Source organism: Henckelia pumila, chromosome 2, assembly GCF_033568475.1.
Source record: "Henckelia pumila isolate YLH828 chromosome 2, ASM3356847v2, whole genome shotgun sequence".
In the NCBI taxonomy this organism is placed as follows: Eukaryota; Viridiplantae; Streptophyta; class Magnoliopsida; order Lamiales; family Gesneriaceae; genus Henckelia; species Henckelia pumila.
In genome coordinates this window covers 147,538,199-147,558,327 of record NC_133121.1, presented here as the reverse complement: position 1 = coordinate 147,558,327, position 20,129 = coordinate 147,538,199, and the positions used below count along the sequence as shown (strand labels likewise).

The window sequence follows — 20,129 nt, the reverse complement described above, 5'->3', positions numbered from 1 at the left end:
CAATCCTACTCATCCTCAATATATCTATAAACTTGACAAAGCCCTTTATGGATTAAAACAAGCACCGCGTGCATGGTATGATACATTACTAAAATTTTTACTGGAACATGATTTCCAAATTGGAACGGTCGATAAGACCTTGTTTAAATTTGTAAAAGGTGATCATGTGTTACTAGTACAAATTTATGTTGATGACATTATATTTGGGTCAACTAACCCCAAGTTGTGCTCAAAGTTCTCTAAGATGATGCAAGAGAAATTTGAAATGAGCATGATGGGCGAGCTAAATTTCTTTCTTGGATTGCAAGTGAAGCAACTTGAAACTGGAATATTTATCAATCAATCCAAGTATGTCAAGGAATTGGTAAAGAAGTTTGGAATGGAACAGTGCTCAACTGTATCTACCCCCATGAGTACATCAATCAAGCTTGATAAAGATGAAGGGGGAATCCCGGTCGAGGTAACAATGTATCGAGGCCTTATTGGCTCATTGCTTTATTTGACTGCCAGTCGACCGGATATCATGTATTCAGTTTGTTTATGTGCTAGATTTCAAGCAGCACCTAAGCAATCTCATTTCATTGCCGCCAAACGAATAATTAAATATATTAAAGGAACTACTAATGTGGGTCTTTGGTATCCCAAAGATTCAAATCTTAATCTTATTGGCTATTCAGATGCAGATTATGCAGGTTGTAGAATAGATCGCAAAAGTACAAGTGGCACATGTCAATTCCTTGGAGATAGACTAATTTCGTGGTCAAGTAAGAAGCAGACATCAATTGCTACCTCGACCGCCGAAGCAGAATACCTTGTTGCTGGCAGTTGTTGTGCTCAAATACTCTGGATTCAACAGCAGCTTAATGATTATGGAATCCGGTCGAGTGAAGCTCCAATCTACTGTGACAATACAAGTGTCATAGCCATCACTCACAATCCAGTGATGCACTCTAGGACAAAGCACATTGATGTCAGGCATCACTTTATCCGAGATCATGTCTTAAAAAAGGAAATCAGGCTGGAATACATCTCTACCGATCAGCAAGCAGCAGACATATTCACCAAGCCTTTACCGGACGCTAAGTTTTCATATTTTCGAAATATTCTTGGCTTAGTAGATCTAAGTTAGTATGCATGTTTTTAGGGGGAATGATTGCTAGTATGACGTTAATAGCTTAGCTGTTACATTGCCATAAATGTTGGCATATCATCCGCCTTTAGCTAGTCTCTGACAGGCTCTGTACTAGCAGCTTTGTGCTTTGAACCAAATGACATTAATTGGGCGCGGTGATTATACTCTTCAAAACTTTTTGAATTTCAAAAATACTTTTCATGACGTCACCCTATGGCCCATAGGTTCCTATATATACTTCTTTACACTCGTATATCAACCTTTCACCGTTGCTAAAGCTTTCATATTGCATTAAAAGTTCTATCGTATTACTATCAAGCTTTTGCTTACTCTCTGCTCGAGTTCTTATCTACAGCTATCATGTCGATCCAGAAGACTTGCCTTGCAATCAACTTTGATTCCGTTATTGAGGCAAACAATGCAGGAATCACTGAGGTCTTCACCATGCTTGAAGCCTCTGGACTGAAGAAGTTTTTGGGAAGCAGCGCCATCTGCGATCTGCCTGTCTTGAAGGAGTTCTTTGCAACCGCTCAAATCGAGCATGGGACTGTCAAATGCTTGATCCGGACAGGGTCCTACTCCTTCAATCAAAAGTTCTTCGCCAGCACATTTGATCTGCCCTCCAGGGGTTTGACAAAATGCGCGGATCTTCCCGATGGTAACTGCTCATACTGGTTGAAGGAATTCTCAACCACTGATGCTCCGATCAAACTGCCGGCTCAGAAGACATCTCTTAAAGCTCCATTCAGGCTATTGACCAACATCGTAGCCAAGAATCTTCTTGCCAAGGCTGGATAATACGACAAGGTGACGATGGAGAAATTCCAATACATGGCTTGTATCGCCTCCAAAATCAACATCAACTGGTCAGACATATTGTTCACTACTTTATGTGAAATGATCAGGGGAAAAGGGAAATCCGAGGGATTTGCTCTGCAAATTTGCCACATCTTGAGCGTCCTTGGAGTAGACTTCTCCAAGACTGAGCCTCTGCATCCCACCAAATGGCTCAACAAGTCTACAATTTTCAAGTTTCTGAACAAGAAAGAGGTTGCGGTCGACACTCTGCCTTCAACCGCAAGTGTTGTTGCTGTTACTCAACCGCTTTCAACAGTCCCGGTAGCGGCCAAACCAGCCCATACCAAGAAATTTGCTAAGCGTCAACTTATCATAGAGTCTGACTCTGAAGAAGAATCACGTGAGAACGTTCCACTGATTCAAGCCTTCAGCAAGTCATCTCCTTCTGTCTCCAAAGCAGCTGTGCCATCCACGCCTGCAGGCGAGAAGAAGAGGCAGCACAAGAAGTTAAAGTCCCTTTCTGGACTTGCTCCTACCGTTCCAACACCAATTCTGCCAACGGTCGAGACTACTACCACTACTGCTACTACTGCTCCACGTCCTACCAAGGGTGTGATAATCAGGGAAGGTGCCTCATCAACTCCAAAGGTCACTCTCGCTGATCCCAAGGACAAAAGGGAAAGGTGTGATGATCTACTCACCTAAGGCTCAACCAGCAGCTACTGTAGAGCTCAACTTGATCATCTCTCACGTTCTCCGCACTGTCAAGCGTCACCTACAGCGCTTTGACAGATGGCATCATTCCCGTACTCACCTGACGCTTGCTCAAATATTTCCTAAGTGGAAAGCTCTGAACGTTATTGAGCAGAAGATGCTTCTTTTTGCTGACACTGAAGACATCGTGGAGGCTCTGGGAAGAAGACAGCTCATCGACTTGAAGCTTCGAGGAAGCCTGTTATCTCTGTTGATTAATGAGCGTGTCAATAACTTCAAATCCAAGAGTCCTACCGCCGCCGATGACTTTGTGATTTTGACTGGACTACAGAATAGTCTACGTCAAATCACTCAACTACTTCAGCACTTCCAAGCTCTTAACAACGTAAAGACGACAGCTTCAGCAGCTTGTTTACAGGCTTATGGACTGGAAGCACAGGTGATGATGAAGACTTTTCTTACCCAAGATCAGGGTGAAGAAGACGTCTCTGCTCTTACTCTTTCAGATGGGATTCTGACCGGTCTCATCACTACTGACCTGTTTCAGTCATCCACTCTAGGATCGATTTTGGGAGCATCTTCATCGGTCGACCCCGCCTCAACCGCAGTCCAAGCAGTAATTCAACCGGAAGCAGCTGTGACTGCTCACTCATCTCCAGCGGCGACCGCTCACACCTCTCCCAGTTGTCTACAAGATTCTTTCGAAGTGATTGAACAAGAAATTCATGTCACCTCTGTGACAGAGGCTCCTTGCAGCAGTGAAGCAGTAGTACCCCCAACAGAGATACCAAGCACTATTGTATCACTTGCACCTCCAGAACAGCCAGTGACTGATGCTGACCCAGCACTTCAACCGTCTCCATCTACTGAAAAGTTTGTGGAAGATCTCCTAATGGATGAACCAAGTGCTGATCCTGCTACTCCACCAACCATCTTGGCTGCAGTCGAGACCCCTACATCTCCAACTGTACCACTATTGGAAGGTCCATCAGCTAGCTCACCAGCCAGATCACCAGCACCACATCATCTTGAGTCTGGCCCGGTTTCACCAAGGAATGACACACAGAGTCAAATGCTTCAGACTGATGACTCATTAATTGAAGCCATGGCAGCAGCTCTGGATCACACTTTGATAAATAGGCTTCATGAGCTCATGCAAACAGTTCGATCCTTTTCACAAGACATCACAAACACATCCTCATGGGTTGACAATTCACGCCAGACGATGATTCGGCATTTTGAGACCGTGTCTCGAGACCTTGCTTATCTGTCCAAAGAGATCACTGCCCATCATCGCACTCAAATCAAAACGCTCTCTACCGTCTCCGAACAAGTTGTCAGATCCGAAAACCGCCTTCATAGGCAGTTGAATGATCGGATGGACACTATGCAAGCTACTCTACTTGCTCAACTAGATGCAAAAATTGATACTATGCAAGCCTGCCTTGGCACTCAACTCACTGAGATCATCCTTCGACTCAACCAAGGTGATGCCAAAAAGGGGGAAGAAGAGCAACGAAGAGCAGCAGAGGCAAGAAGACGTGAAGAAGAATCCAGAAGAAAGGAAGAAGCCGACAGAAGAAGAAGAGAAGGCGATAGGTCAGGAGGAGCCAGTTGGTTCAAAAGATGAACAACTTGTCTCTTCTTTACTTATCGCAGCTGTATCTCATTTTGTTTTTCTTCAGTAGGTGTAATAAGAATGCTTACTGTAATTGATGAAATTCATTCTCTCAATGAAGTTCATTTTAATGCTTTCATATTGTTTTTGGAGCACTTAAGTTTTGTCATCACCAAAAAGGGGGAAATTGTTGAATCCGAAATTTTGGTGATAACAAACAACAACTCATTGTATAGGAATGTGCTGCCAATCTTTTGTATTTCAGGAATCTACTACAACTCCTACCGCAACCGTCTAAACCCTTCAAGTTATCTACCGGAAGCTTGTCAACCGCCTTTGTCTCTCGACCGGTTGCAGTCACAAGCCTATCGACTGATTATTCAAACCAGCAGAGGATAAATCTATCTACCGGTAGAATGCCAACTGCTTATTAAGATATCTCAAGACAAGTACTTGTGACAAGACGTTCATTGCAAAATCTTTTATCAAAAGCAGAACCGGCGTATCAGAAGATCTGTTGACTCTTGCATCGAGACAACAGGTTGCACTAAAATGGCAAAAACGCAGAATGGCTACAGATAAAGCATTCGACCGTTTATACCAGTTTTGGACCCTGGAAGTTGTCTGCATTTAAAGAAGTGTACGATCTTCATGCAGAATCATCAATGCATTTATGAAGCATTAAATGTGCATTCAATGCAGCATCAGAACGTTCAAAAATAAAGACGTTGATGATTGACCTATATAAAGGGAAGATTGCTCAAGAAGTAAAGTGAGGGAGACAAGCAACACGAAAAATCTCAATCAACTCAATCACTTGAATACTATCAGAAGTCCTCATCTGATATACTGAAGCAATACTTGAGCACACTTACAAGATCATTCACTTGCTGCTCAAATAAACCCTCGCCTGCAGTTTACATATCTGATCTTCAAGGATCATCCTAGGGTTTCCAAGCCTCTCGACCGCTCTGCAGTTTGAGAAGCTCAACCGGACTGTATTCATTATTGAAGAGACTTAAAGCTACTCTGAAAGCTTCCACCAGTCTGATAAGAACTGAGAATCTTATCTGTGTAAATCTAGGAGTTTCGGATTAGGCATTGGATAAGTCCTAAGTCTGAAGTGGGTGTATTGCAAGACGTTGTAATAACCAAAGTCTTCTAGTGAATTTCTTCCTAAGTGGAAGAAGGGGAGACGTAGAAGGATTAAGCCTTCGAACTTCCATAAATCGTCCCTTAGTCTTTACTGCATATTCATCTTATATATTGCTCATACATCGTGTTATAACTTGCCTTTGCATCACTAAAACCTCTGAACTATTTCCGCACTATTTAAGTTGTTCAAACCGTTTTAGAAGTTGAGAAAACAGATTAAGTGAACTAAACTTCACTTGATCATTTTTAAAAGAAAGAAGATAAGTTTCAGAGTGTATTTACCCCCCCCCCCCCCTCTACCCTCTGAACCGATCCCAACATATAGTATAATTTCTACATTCAATAGAATTTTTAATTTTTTTTTTACTAATATATCCGTGTTAGGCAAAATCTCGGTTCAGTTATAAATGTTTGGACACATTCTCGATTCAATCCTAAATGTTTGGACGTTCCCGATTTGGTCCTAAATGTTTTCCAAAAGTTCTCGGTTCAGTCCTAAATGTTTATACGTTTCCGGTTTGGTCCTAAATGTTTCCCAAAAGTTTTCGGTTCAGTCCTAAATATTTTTACATTGCCGATTTCGTGCCAAATATTTCTCAAAAGTTTCCGGTTTGATCCTTCTATCTACTCGTGTGTTAAAACTAACACCGCGTAGTGTTATATCATTTATGATTGAGTTTTATATTATTTATTATATATTTAACATTAAACAAATTGTAAATAAAACACAAATTTATTAGAGTTTTTATCCAAATTTAAATCAATTTTACACAATGTTCAAAATGAAAATATTAAATTCATGATGCTACAAAATAAAAACTTAAATAAAATAAATGAAACTTGAGGAATTAAAATTTAATGATGTTATTTCACATTTCTATTAATTTTGTTTTATTCTCATTCATGATGCTTGCACTTTTAAGAAAAAATTTGGAGGTTGGAAAAAGATATATATCTTTTTAAAACTCTTTTTATAATTTAAAAAATTAGTATTTGAGAAAAATTTACTATTAAATAAACTTAATTTCATATCACTACTTGAACGGTGGTCAAATAATTCATTATATTTTCTCAATTGTTAACCATAAGTATTCTTCTCTTGAAAAATTTGTTAAAAATTTCGAATATTTTGTGAAATAAGTAATTCTAATTATTTGCTAAAATATTTGTTTATTTGTTTGTGATTGATAATGTTTTTAACTATAAGATTGCACGGTTCAATTATTTTTTTATTCTATAATTTTATTTTGCATAATTTATATTATATTTTCATTTGAAAGAAATTCTTGTTCATTTATTATTATTATTATTATTATTATTATTATTATTATTATTATTATTATTATTATTATTATTATTATTATTATTATTATTATTATTAACTTTGTCTTTTGTTTGTAAGTTCTTTTTATCACGCTTTGTTTGTAGATGGAAGAACCAAATTGAGAACTTTTAGAAAATATTTAGGACGAAATCTGGAACGTAAAACATTTAGGACTGAACTGAAAACTTTTTAAAACATTTGGGACCAAACCGAGAATATAAAAACATTTAGAAGTGAACCGAAAATTTTTGGAAAACATTTGGGACCAAATCGAGAACGTTCAAACATTTAGGACTGAACCGAAAATGTGTCCAAATATTTAGGACTGAACCGAGATTTTTCCCATCCGTGTTAATTAAGTATTGAAAAATGTGCGTCCATTTTATGAATGAATTAAGGATAAAATATAAGTGAGTTTGTAAACTTATCTTTTTCAATGAATTTTTTAATTTATGGAGAATGAAACAAACTTTTATATATATATATATATATATATATATATACTAGAAAAATATACGTATGTTGCACGTAATTACAATTTTATTTGATTAAGACTGAAGTTATAAAATTTCAAATATTTATGTTTATTATTAAAATCACGTGTGATAATTTTTACTGAAAAGTTTAAACTTTAATCACTATGATTCAATATCCAATTAGCATGTGAAACAAGAATATTACGCTTTAACTTTTTTTTTTGTGATATTTTTCGGTTCATGATCAACGTTTTTTTTTTTTGTAGTGATATTATATGTTTATATATTGAGTTTAATTTATTTTTTTAACTGACAAATTTAAAGAAATAACATGTGGTGTATATTTATTGAAAAGCGTAATATATATATATATATGTATGTATTTGTTACAAACTGTAGGATCAAGTGATGTATGTTATTTAAAGCTATAGTTGATGGTAATTTTGCAACTCAAATCTTTTAAATCGTACAACAATACAAATAAACATATGTTTCAATTGTTCAATCCGGGAGAAGGACAATTATTTCTCCCAAACAATCATCTTATCCATTATTGTGCTTTTAATTAATGTGAATCGAAACCATGACAATGAGTCCGATATTAATTGTATGATCGAACGCTTTTCGCTTTAACAAAATTTATAGTTGATGGTAACAATACGACTCAATTAATATTTTAAACAATACGTACAAAATCTCTAGCGTCATGAATAATGTTTAAATGATAATTTTACTTATATTGATTTTAAGTAAAAAAATAGTAATTTATTTCAGAAAAATGATTTTTTGATTCATTAACTTGTTCAAATTTGAGTTTTAGTCCATTGAGTTGTCAAATTTGGTTTTGGTGCACTAAAATTTAATTTTTTTTACTATTTTTAGTCTAATTGTTGACGTAATATTTGATAATTCAACAATTTTTGATCTCAGCATTTTTACGTCATGTCAGTAGTTTTTTTTATTACAAATAAGTATTTTCCAGTGTCACGTTACCAATTAGACCAATAATTGCTGAGAATTAAAATTTAGCGTACCAAAAATAAACTTTGAAAACTTAGTGGACCGGATCCTAAAAGTAAATAAGTTAGTGAACAAAAAACACTATTTTCATTTATTTAAAAATTTTATTTGGAAATGAATGTTGATTTTATATTAGTAAAGTAAATATAAATCATGTATTATTTTCTCTCTGGTAAACCATGATAATCATAAACAATTGTTGTAGCTTGACTTGCTTTAATTCTCAATCATCTTGGTCATACATAATAATATTTTCAAATTTTTCTTACGTATATTTTTTCAGTTTATTGAATAAATTTATTTGTTTGATTTCGATAATCAAATTTAAATATACATTAGATAATAATTTAGTATAAAAAATAATCAATATCCTAACAAAAAATATAGAAATAAAAATAATATTTTTATAATATAAAATCTGTGTGTTATAGTATATACAAATATATATATACTAAGAGTATTTAATTCAATTATACAAATAATTATTTAATTAATCATATATATATATATACATATTTTTTCATAAGTTCATCAAACTCTTGTTTTAAAAAAATCTAACATATATTAATATGTGATAAATATCTTTTTTCATAAATCAAATTCATATAATGTGCAACAGTCAATCCAAACTTTTCTTTATACTTTTATTTGTTGAAATATTGTAATATTTTGTTCAAAAAACTCTTAGAGTATTAATTTTAATGGAACTGGTGACATTATTTAAATTATATTTTTTTTCTTCCTATTCGAGATTATAAGTATAGAAATAAATTATTTTTAATTTTTCTATTGTTATCGCTAAGAACATAGATTCTAGTCTAGATATATTATATTAATATTTCTCGAACTTCTAATCAAATATATGAAGAGAATAATTTTATGTCGTCTAATCTCATTATCTCTAGTTTTTCAACCATTATTTTATACAACAATCTCTAGATAAAAACTTTAATATGTTTTCTGCTTTCTTCAATAGTAATCCAATCAAGTTGTTTTAAATTTGATATACATATAAAGTACATGTTGTTTTACATGTCATAAAAAATATTTATATATGTAGCGTAATAATTAATTTATAATTTCTAAGAATAGTATGTAAATACATTATTTGAAAAAAAATATGAGCAGATAAAAAAATGTGAAGAAACATTTTTTATTTTAGAGGATGAACCATCATACTTTAACAAGTTAAAATTTTTTATACTCAAATTTTAAGGATTTAAGTAACTTAGATATAAGAATAATTTGTCTGAAATAAAAATCGATTTGAGTGTAGTGTTTTTCTACTTTTTGTCACGTAAATTTTTACGATTTCATAAGTATTAAATTAATTGATTATATTAGTCAACTATTATACTATAGTACAAACATCAACATGAAACTTATTTATAATCATACTCTCTATATCTCGCTTATTTAAACTACATTTATTTTTTATATCTTTCTCAATTATATAGTATAGTTTTCATATTAAATATCATTTGTACTACTCTTTTACCAATTTATCCCTATTAAATTCATAAAATGTATAATTAATTATTTTATTTTATTAAAATTTCACTAAATAAGGGCAAAATGAGAAATTTAATTTTCCAAATACTTACTTAATATATATGTGAAAATACACGTACACAAGCCTAAATTAGTAAGATGAAATGAGTATTTTTTTTTTTTACCTTGGAAAAAAAAATATTGATGTTGTTGATTACATTTGTAGTCCCTAAAATTTCAAAAATATTACACAATTAGTTGTCAACATTTGTTTTACAATATCTCTTCCTAAAAACATAAATATCAGAAATTTTAGTTAGATGATCAAATCTCAAAAAAAATAAATGAATGATTGAATAAAGGATGTGAGTACATTTTCTATATAAATGAAATAAAACCTCGACTTATGACAAGATTTCACTTGTTTTGAACACAATAGTGAAATTTAATGGTTTGATTTAATTTTTTATTTTTCTTAAAATTCTAGTAATCAAAATATTACGTTAAAAAAGTATAGTAAATTAAAAACGTAATTTTGACGATAAAGTTGAAATAAGTCCAAAAAATTAATATTTTTTTAAATTTATAGAGAAAAAATTAAGGTAACTTTCAATAACTACTTTTTGTTTCCATGAATTTCACAATATAGATTTAGGAAATAAATTAAATATTAGCAAACGTAACTATGACGATAAAGTTGAAATAAGTCCAAAAAATTAATATTTTTTAAATCTATAGAGCAAAAATTAAGGTAACTTTCAATAATTACTTTTTGTTTCTATTAGTGTCACAATATAGATTTAGGACATGAATTAAATATTAACAATTAATTTACCTTCAATAAATAAATTGACTAATCTATAAAATGACATGAAAAACCTTAAAAACCTTTGGAAATGACAAAATATTTAATTATTAAATGAAATAATGAGGACAAACTTGTAAATTCATTATCAAAAATGTCAAAATATAGATTTAGGACATGAATTAAATATTAAAAATTAATTTACCTTGGATAAATAAATGGACACAAAAAATTATATGAATTAAATATTAAAAATTAATCTACCTTGAATAAATAAATTGACTAATGTATAAAATAAATGCAAGGCCATAAAAAAACCTTGAAAATAACAAAAATATTAATTATTAAATGAAATAATGTGGACAAAATTATAAATTGACAATTAAAACCAAATAATTTTAATGAAATAATGAGATATTGAAGAAAATTCACAATTCAAACTTGTATATTTATATAGGTAATAAAAATAAATAATTGATTATATAGGTAATAGATTTAGGACGGGTGGAATAAAAAATTGTTGAAATGGCCTAATGTATTTAATGAATTAGAGTAGGTCGGTAAGTAAAAGAATAAAGAAAATAATACCAAATATGAACACTAAATTATAGACATATGAAAAAGGAAATGCAAGTTTTATATTTGGGGTAGACCCATGGGCAAATACATGCATACATATCAGAACTTATTATTAATTAAAAATGAAAAAAAAATATTTGGAATATAATTTATTTAAATGGGTTTTTGTCATAACATTTCATGAATTATTAATTTAAGGTAGAGCTTTTTGTTTTTGATACACTTTCTGGGGTTTTGCGATCATGATGTGTGTGCGTGTGTGTATGTATATATCAACACAATATATATCAAATTAATTATTTGCCAGTTTTTTTCAGCGATTGCGTAAAGGTAAAAATCAGACCTTGATAGATCTGCCTGTCAACTTCAAATTATTTTGAATCTATCATCTTCACATTCATGAAAATGGTAATTACTTCCATTCATATTTTAGTAATCATTTAATAATGAGTGGCAAACTTTACTTTCAATATATACGTACGTACGAATGTACTCCAAAAATTAGTGTGAATTAATAATATTTTATCGAATCGATCATTTAGTTATACAGTTTCACATATATATTTTTTATGATGATAGAAATCGCAGTTGTTATTTTTTGGTGCGTATTGAATAATTTTTAATTAACATAATAGTCTGCAAATCATACTACTCAGATTAAAATAAACCATATTGGTCAAATCATGTACTTCACGTATATTTAATTTACTAATCTCCGATCCCCTACGCATGAGATCCTACACTATGGGTATTACTCAAATCATGCATCTGATGGTCAATATTTTTACACATGGGCATAATTAATGGGATATTGTTGATGTGGCAAATCATGGGGCATTTGATTTATGGTTTGGATAAAACCCTTAAGGTAGGTTGAACTCTACCCGCTCACACATGCACCTCAAGGCAATTTGCACGTACAATTACCAAAATTCCCATAATTGGTTGTTATTCATTCCTTCTCGTCCACAAAACTGACGCATTCAAAATTCAATTAATTAAATTGTTTAGACGAATTGATGAAACCACATGTTATTCAGATACTTGTGCATTTAATTTGCGCGTTCATTAATTATTATCTTTAATATAGAAACATTCATGATGCTTACATGTAATGAAATAATCATCATGCACTTGGAGGTGAGATCCTAGCCTAAGAGTGATATCCAAATCATGAATCTAATAGTTTATATTTTAATATGCACGTAACGTGCAATTAATGTTATAGAACTGACGTGGCAAATCATTTGATCATATATTAGATATACGGTTAAGATATTACCCTAGATTGAACTATATCATCACCACCAACATGTCGAGAAAAAAAGTGTACCAGATCTGATATTTTGTCTTGAAGGTAGCATCGAACTTACCAGATATGTCTCTACCTATCTTAAATGTTTAATTAGGACTTTAAGCGTAAAACTCGTTACTTCGTGGACTAGCTAGGGTCATATGAATATAGAAAATTTCTTCAAATTTTGTTGAAATATAAATTTTGATCTTGTGATTCATTATAATTTATTACCAACATTGTGAATTTGCGATATTGGTAACGATCATAATTGGGAGATAAGCTCGTGATCTGTTATAAGAATGATCCGTTTTTGTGGACTGCTTCTTAATTCATATGTTAAATAATTTTAATTTCGTCCTGATCAATATTAATCATTGCAATAAATAATTGATTTAACTGATTTTGCTGCTTCGAAATAGGTTCCTAGCTAGGAGATCTACTAATAATAGATCACTGAGTTCGTAATAATCAAATTGATTATTAATAATACAGCCGTAGATGGCATGGATCATTAATTTGTTTTCCCAAATTTCCACGTTTCTTTCTAAAAATATCTGAGCTAGCTGCTTTATTTCCATTGACATAATTGATGTAATCATTCAAAAAAAAAATTTATAAAAAAGTTAAATCCGCCAACAACCTTTTTGATAAAAACATTGAATCTTCTTTTAGAAAATTAATCTGCTTCACAATTCTCAAACTCCATACTTTATCTACAAAGAATCGATCATTTTACAAAACAAATATTGTTTCCATATACGTACCTTCTTTTTTTTTTTACGTGCACAACACCACCGTTAAATGATCAAGTGGACTCCATGTGAGATCCAAACAGTCCAATTACTCTATAATGCACAATATAGGACCCTTCCTTTTTATTATCACTAACGACTTGTAGCTAGATTTCCATAAAAGTTGTATGTGCCTTTAAGGTTATAATATATATATAGAATAATATTGTGTATTTTTAGACAATGTACGTGGAAATAAGGAAACAAAAAGTGGAAGCAAATTGAAACGGTCCGTTAGAAATTAGATTTGCAAATGGGATTTTTAATTGATTGCATGAAGAAATGAAATGACATATATTAAAAGCAAAAGAAAGGCGTGCGTGTAAAATGTGGAGTCGGTTCAAAGAAATAAACAAACCTAACTGATCGAATGCTTCCACGCTCCAAAACGTGAGCACAATTTTGTCTCATTGTATAATAAAATAAGTACTTGAAATATTGTCACAAATATTAGTATATATATGTACATGTATCTAATTATAATCATGAATATGATCGATCTCGTTTAATTTAATATATAAAAGTTAACGATTAAAATTGAAATGCATTAATTTCATTTAACTATAACCCATTAATTAACCTAGTTGTATGTCCCCACACTATGTTAGTTCTCTTAATTATTCAAGTGCAAGCTTCCTAATTAAACATTGATCAAAACAAATTCATTGGTTCTTTCTCATTTAATTTTGAGTCCAAATACATAAAAATACATGGAATTCATTAATTAAGGAAACACATTAATTAATCTCCCACTCTTCCATTTGCTATATAATCCTCAACAAAATTCACCCAAATCCATAAGTCAGGCTTGGAAACCAAGAACTTCACTGAGTCAAGAATGGCCATTTCATCGGCTCACAACTTGGCCTTTGCTTTTGGCATTCTTGGTATGATTGTTTATGCATTCTCTCTTTCTAATGTAACATTTTTTTATATACAATAATTTTGAGAATTATATGTATACTGACTTCGTGATTTTGATCTTCACATTAATTCAAGGCAACATTGTGTCGTTCTTGGTTTACTTGTCTCCGGCGTAAGGATTTTAATTAATTAATTCGTTCTCTTTCCATTTTATTGTTCCTCTTTTTTTGCAATTTTATGTGATTTGGATTTGTTTTTGCAGCCCAACATTTTACAGAATTTGGAAAAAGAAATCCACAGAGGGATTCCAATCTTTCCCTTATTCGGTGGCCTTATTCAGTGCAACTTTGTATCTATACTACGCTTACCTCAAACAAAATGCACTCATTCTCATTACCATCAACACCACCGGATGCCTTTTCGAAATCTCCTATCTAACAATCTACATGATTTATGCAACCAAAGAATCCAAAGTAAGCACTACTACTACGTACCTGTATGCATATGTACATATAATTAATTCTTATCATATATATATATCTTTTATTTTCTTGAAATTCACTATAGCTAAATTAATTAATGATATATGATATATATATATATATCCGTCTAACATGAGACTTCATTTGTTAAGGTGTTCACCTGGAAAATACTCTTCTTGATTAACTTGATTTCACTCGGATTAATCATCGGAGGCACAAGTCTTCTTTCAGGCGGGGTAACTCGGGTCCAGATCGTGGGTTGGATCTGTGCTGCCTTCTCCGTCAGCGTTTTCGCTGCTCCTCTTAGCATCATGGTACGTCGATTTTCGACTAAATATATCCATGCATAATTTTTTTTTTCGAGAACTTATATAGTTCTTTCTACACATAACCCTAAATTTAATTTTCATGCAGAGGCAAGTGATAAGAACCAAAAGCGTGGAATTCATGCCATTTTCACTTTCTTTCTTCCTCACACTTTGTGCCGTCATGTGGTTCTTCTATGGTCTCTTGATCAAAGATTACTATATTGCTGTAAGTACTTTCGAATATATAATTATTAATTAGCTAAATTAGTAAAATTAAAGTTACATTTTTACAATAATATATATATTACTTATATAATATATATGTGACAGGCACCAAACGTTCTAGGGTTTTCGTTCGGAATAATGCAGATGATATTATACGTGGTGTACAAGAATCGGAAGCAGCAGATTCAACCTCAACAAGCCAAGATACATGATTTGAACACCATCAAAGAACTTAATAAAGAACTTGAGAACTCGATGGACGTCGAAACGAACGACCACGATCTCGAGATCATCATCATTGATCAGCATGGTGATGAAATCCCCGGAGTTCTTGTTATCCGTTCTAAAGAACCAACAACAAATTAACATAATTTTAAGGTTTACATATTGTTAACATTAATTAATACCTATTATATTATATTTGTAATGATAATAAGTCGTTTAATTTTATTCTCAGTTGTTTGCACGTGTGGAGAGCTTTTAATTTTAGAAATAAACCAAACAGTGATAATTAATAAGGTCTGTTCAAATTAAATTAATTAGAGATCCTTAATTTTTGGTTAATATTCGTTTAGGGTTATTACAAAACAGACTATTTAAAACAGGGTGTGAAGTTGAACCTCAATTAATACGTGACCGCAACGGCCCAAGTCTAACCAGGATTTTAGATTCGCTTGAGAAAAAAATAAAGAAATATTTTTACATATGGCCAAAATTGGGAAAATATTTTTTTTCCCCCTAACTTGTTCATTTCTTTTTTGGTACGTACTAGTTTTCAAATTTTTATTTTTGTACAATAGTTTTCCACTACTTGATTTAATTATTGATGTGGTACCGGAAAATATTGTAGTAACATTGAAAAATCATTATGTGACTTTGGAAAATGCTGACTTGTCAAGATGTCGAATAATCTATTCTACCAAAATATTTGAAATTTAAAAGTTAGTATATCAAAATCAAAATTTGAAAAGTTAATGAATCAAAAATAAATTAATTAGGAAAAAAAATATTATCCCGTGCAAAATTTTGTCTTCTTGTTATGTATGTTCAAAAAAATTATAGATAAAATTATCTAATTTAAAATTTTATGCACAGCTTTGCCACGTATGAGATCAGAATTATAAAGAAGAGGAACTTTCATAATTGAGCTAAAATAATGTGAATCTAAATAATCTCCATTAAAAGAAAAGATGAAAAGTATGTTTAACCACCAAAAAATCAATGATTAATAAATTAATCTACGAGTTTTTATCTAATCTATCCCTTTTCGCACGAATTTGTAGAAAAGCAAATGTTTATAATTTAGGTCATTATTGATGACTTATTATCAGAGAAGTAATTTGCCATGCTGAGGTGAAAAAACAAAAACTATAACTAACATTCTCCCTTAATTTGGAAAATTCGATGCTGAGATAAGACACTACTGACCATTAAACAACCCTAAGGTCAGCCTCGAGTTTCTCCTGTTCTAGCTTGAAGTGAAACTTCCCTTTTTTTTCCTTGTTTTTTTTAACTACTTTGTGATATATTTCACTTAGTAATTTTCAGGTGGGGTTTGAGTTGAAAATAAGTGTCAAAGTAATTCCGGTGAGATGTTAATTTAGAGGTATCACAATGGATTAGATCTGTTAGGTTGGTTCGTCTCGTCATACAAAATAGGTGGTTGAATTGCCAATTTCTCAACGCGACTAAAGGTGGGCCGGCCTACCTCGTCCCATTTAATGCATGGTGGGTTGCTGGTTGACCCGTCAAAACCTATCAAATTACACGTAGGCCCGCTGGATTGGCCCGCCTCGCCACCTAGGATAAATATATTTTTTTGTCTATTTATATACATCTTTAAGTTTTAAATTTTAAAATATATTATTAATTATATTATATTATATAAACATTTTTCGGTCCGATCGTCCGATTAAAACGGTTCGACCGGTTGAACCGTTTTTTTAAAGTAGACCGGTTCGATCACCGGTCCGGTTATGAAAACATTGTCTAAAATAGATGGGTTGAGTTGGTGTTTTTTCAACTCGCCTAAAAGGTGGGCCGTCCCGTCCCGCCCCGTCTAATGGTGGGTTGCGATGAGTTGTGGGTCGATCCGTTCCGCTGGCCCGTTTTGACACCTCTAGATGTTGTCACAATTCTATGAATATGAGATGACTCAACTCAATCTACATATATAATGAAAATGATATTTTTGACGTAAAAATAATACAATTTTATAAATCGAGTCAAGTTAAAGATATGTCTCACAAAATTTACTCATGAGACGAGTATTAATTTAGGCTAGTTAATTTGTACGTATAATATATTGTTTCCTTTATTCCACTTATGTACACAATATAAACTTATTATTCACAGAATAATTTAATGAGAGCGTTATTTACATTCCAAAAAGTGTTAATAACGCATCACCTTGTCTAATTAATTAATTATTAAACAATATTATCCTTCCTATATGTATGTTAACAATTTAAATTTGTATTCACAAAAATAAAAAATTTAATATTTCAAGGAAACGTTCAAAGAAATTTTAGTATACATGAAAATACAAATAACAATAAAATTAATATTACTTATATTTATCTAAAATTTTAGTATATATATATGTTCAAAATGTGGAAAATTATTTTTTCAAAAGCATAAATTATTGGGATGTAAACATTTTGATTTACCAACATTTTGTTAAGTTTGGGATAAACTAAATATCTTAATAGTTTAGATATAAAATTAAAATTTTTGTTAATATATATATATTCCGGTGATTATTAACATTATATTTTTACGATATAAATATATTATTTGAATCAGTTTATATTATGTAGATAAACATACACAAAAATAATTTATGTTTATTTTGTTCTTAAATAAAGTTAATACACAATATATATTAATTATAAATTTGATAGATAATATTTTGTTTTAAAAGAACAATTTTTTTACTGGAAGATTGTAGATTTCTTGTGTCGGAACTACAATCTTGTTCGTTAATTTTTTTCGTAGATCACCAAACCAGACAGCTCATAACTTAGCTAAATCGGCTGGTTTTATGTTTGATTGTTTTAGACAGATTTTTAATCTGTCATCAGAAACTTCTCGTGTATCTTCTCTATTTTGAATGATATGAATTTTGTGTTTAAAAAAAAAAAGAACAAATTTTTTAATAGATGTCTCTTTCAATAAGATATTATGATTAATATAAAAAAATTATAAGTTATGATAATAAAATTAAGAATACATGTAATAAAAAGATTTAAAAAACTATGGTAATGAGAAATAAAACATAAATTAAGAAACGAAGTATAAGTTATTTTTTATTATTTTTTATTTGGGTATCGTTCTATGATGTCAATAACAATTACAAATTTAAGCAATAAAAAATTTATCAAAAATAAATACAATTAATTAAAGGATATCATTGTCAATTTTGAGTACAAAAATTAAATATGAAGTATTTTTGACAAAAAGTGGATGTAAATCACACTCCCCGTAATTTTAAACATATTGACTATACAATAATTGCAGCTTCGTGATAAATCATTTGATTTTGGAGGATAACTAAAAACCCCGTTCCAAAACTTTCATAACGACAAAAATCAAGAATAAATTTTCTGTCACCTTCCAATTGCCTGAAAACTAAACTAATTTTCCTTGTAGTTGCGTTGGCTCATTTATAAAAAGAATTTTGTTGGATATTGTTATATATATAGATGATTTGTAGTTGATTGATCTGATTGGAATTTTTCTTTTTTTACACTAATCCTTCTACCCTATAAATAAAGGTGTTTAGTTCATATATTGTGTAATTATCTTTCTCTATTATATTTCTCTACTCTTTCATTCTCCTCCTTTTTTTCCACTAAATTTATAACATGTTATCAGCATGAGTGCTCTTCAAGGTAGAAAAAAAATTATTATCATCTTTGCATGAATGCTCTCGAAGAAGCACAATATTTCGATCTTATATTGATGCTTTTCGAAATCGCATAGATTTTATTTTTATATATGTTCATACTTCTAGTTAATCATTGATGCTCCTGAAGAAGCACAACATTTAATTTTATGTTGATGTTCTTAATACAACACATCATATTTTTATATTGACATTTGATAGATCTACGGATACAATATCATCATTTAATTTATCAATATTTTCGAAGAATATTGATACGAGATATAAAAAAATTGTCAATATTGATATATTATTTAAGATCTGACAATATTCCTGAAGAATATTGACTTGATGTCATGATATATTAATATTTATCAATATTCCAAAAGAATATTGATTTGATTTTAAAAAACTAGGCAAACCTATGATTTAATGTTTAAATCAAATATTGTTTATATTTTTGAAGAATATTGATTCAAGATGTAAGATCTATCCATATTTTTGTAGATCTATCAATATTTCTTGATGGAATATTGATCCAATATATAGAGTTTGTCAATATTTATGAAGAATCAAATATTTCAAGATTTTTCAAAATTTTAGAAGAATTTTGATATTAGATTTGTCAACGATAATGATATAAGATCTAATATATATCAATATTAACAAACAATATTGATTCAAGATCTAATATATATATCAATATTCCTGCAGAATTTTGACATGTTTGTTTATTATTCTTAATTTTGTTTATTTAACTAGTTGCTAATATATTTTTTTAGTTAAACACAAATATTTGATTGATTAGTAACTATGGCAACATGACAAGTTTATATACATTTCCATAGTCTACAAGATACCATGTTTATTTATATTTTCTTTGCACAAATCGTGATCTATGCTTTAGATAAATTTAACTTATTTATTTTGGTAGCTCATTATTTAATCTTTTAGATGTTCATATCCTTCATGAAAATAATGATATAAGCTATATTATTTTGTTGCGTTAATTATATATGTCTTAGATGTAATTTCTTTGAGCTATAACTTATCTAAATTATACATTTATTTTTAGATTAATGAAGGAATATCACGATGAATGTCTAGCTGATAGTGGTACAACACACACCATCCTTCAAAGCAAAAGGTATTTTTTGGAATTAA

General features: G+C 30.8%; 1 protein-coding gene across 1 annotated transcript; it reads left to right on the top strand.

The window, feature by feature from the left end:
- Nucleotides 1–14,022: 14,022 nt before the first annotated feature.
- Nucleotides 14,023–15,445, top strand: LOC140878651 (bidirectional sugar transporter NEC1-like). The gene is made up of 6 exons (XM_073282265.1): nt 14,023–14,087; nt 14,200–14,236; nt 14,327–14,537; nt 14,699–14,860; nt 14,961–15,080; nt 15,185–15,445. The coding sequence occupies exons 1-6, from the start codon at nt 14,039–14,041 to the stop codon at nt 15,443–15,445; spliced, it is 840 nt and encodes a 279-aa protein (XP_073138366.1). The 5' UTR covers nt 14,023–14,038.
- Nucleotides 15,446–20,129: the final 4,684 nt, after the last annotated feature.

Excerpts from the sequence above, each read along its gene's own strand:
- LOC140878651 (XM_073282265.1), top strand. The coding sequence starts at position 14,039 with ATGGCCATTTCATCGGCTCACAACTTGGCCTTTGCTTTTGGCATTCTT. Across the intron at positions 14,088-14,199 it reads CTTTGCTTTTGGCATTCTTG|GCAACATTGTGTCGTTCTTG; the intron begins GTATGATTGTTT and ends CATTAATTCAAG. Across the intron at positions 14,538-14,698 it reads ATGCAACCAAAGAATCCAAA|GTGTTCACCTGGAAAATACT; the intron begins GTAAGCACTACT and ends TCATTTGTTAAG.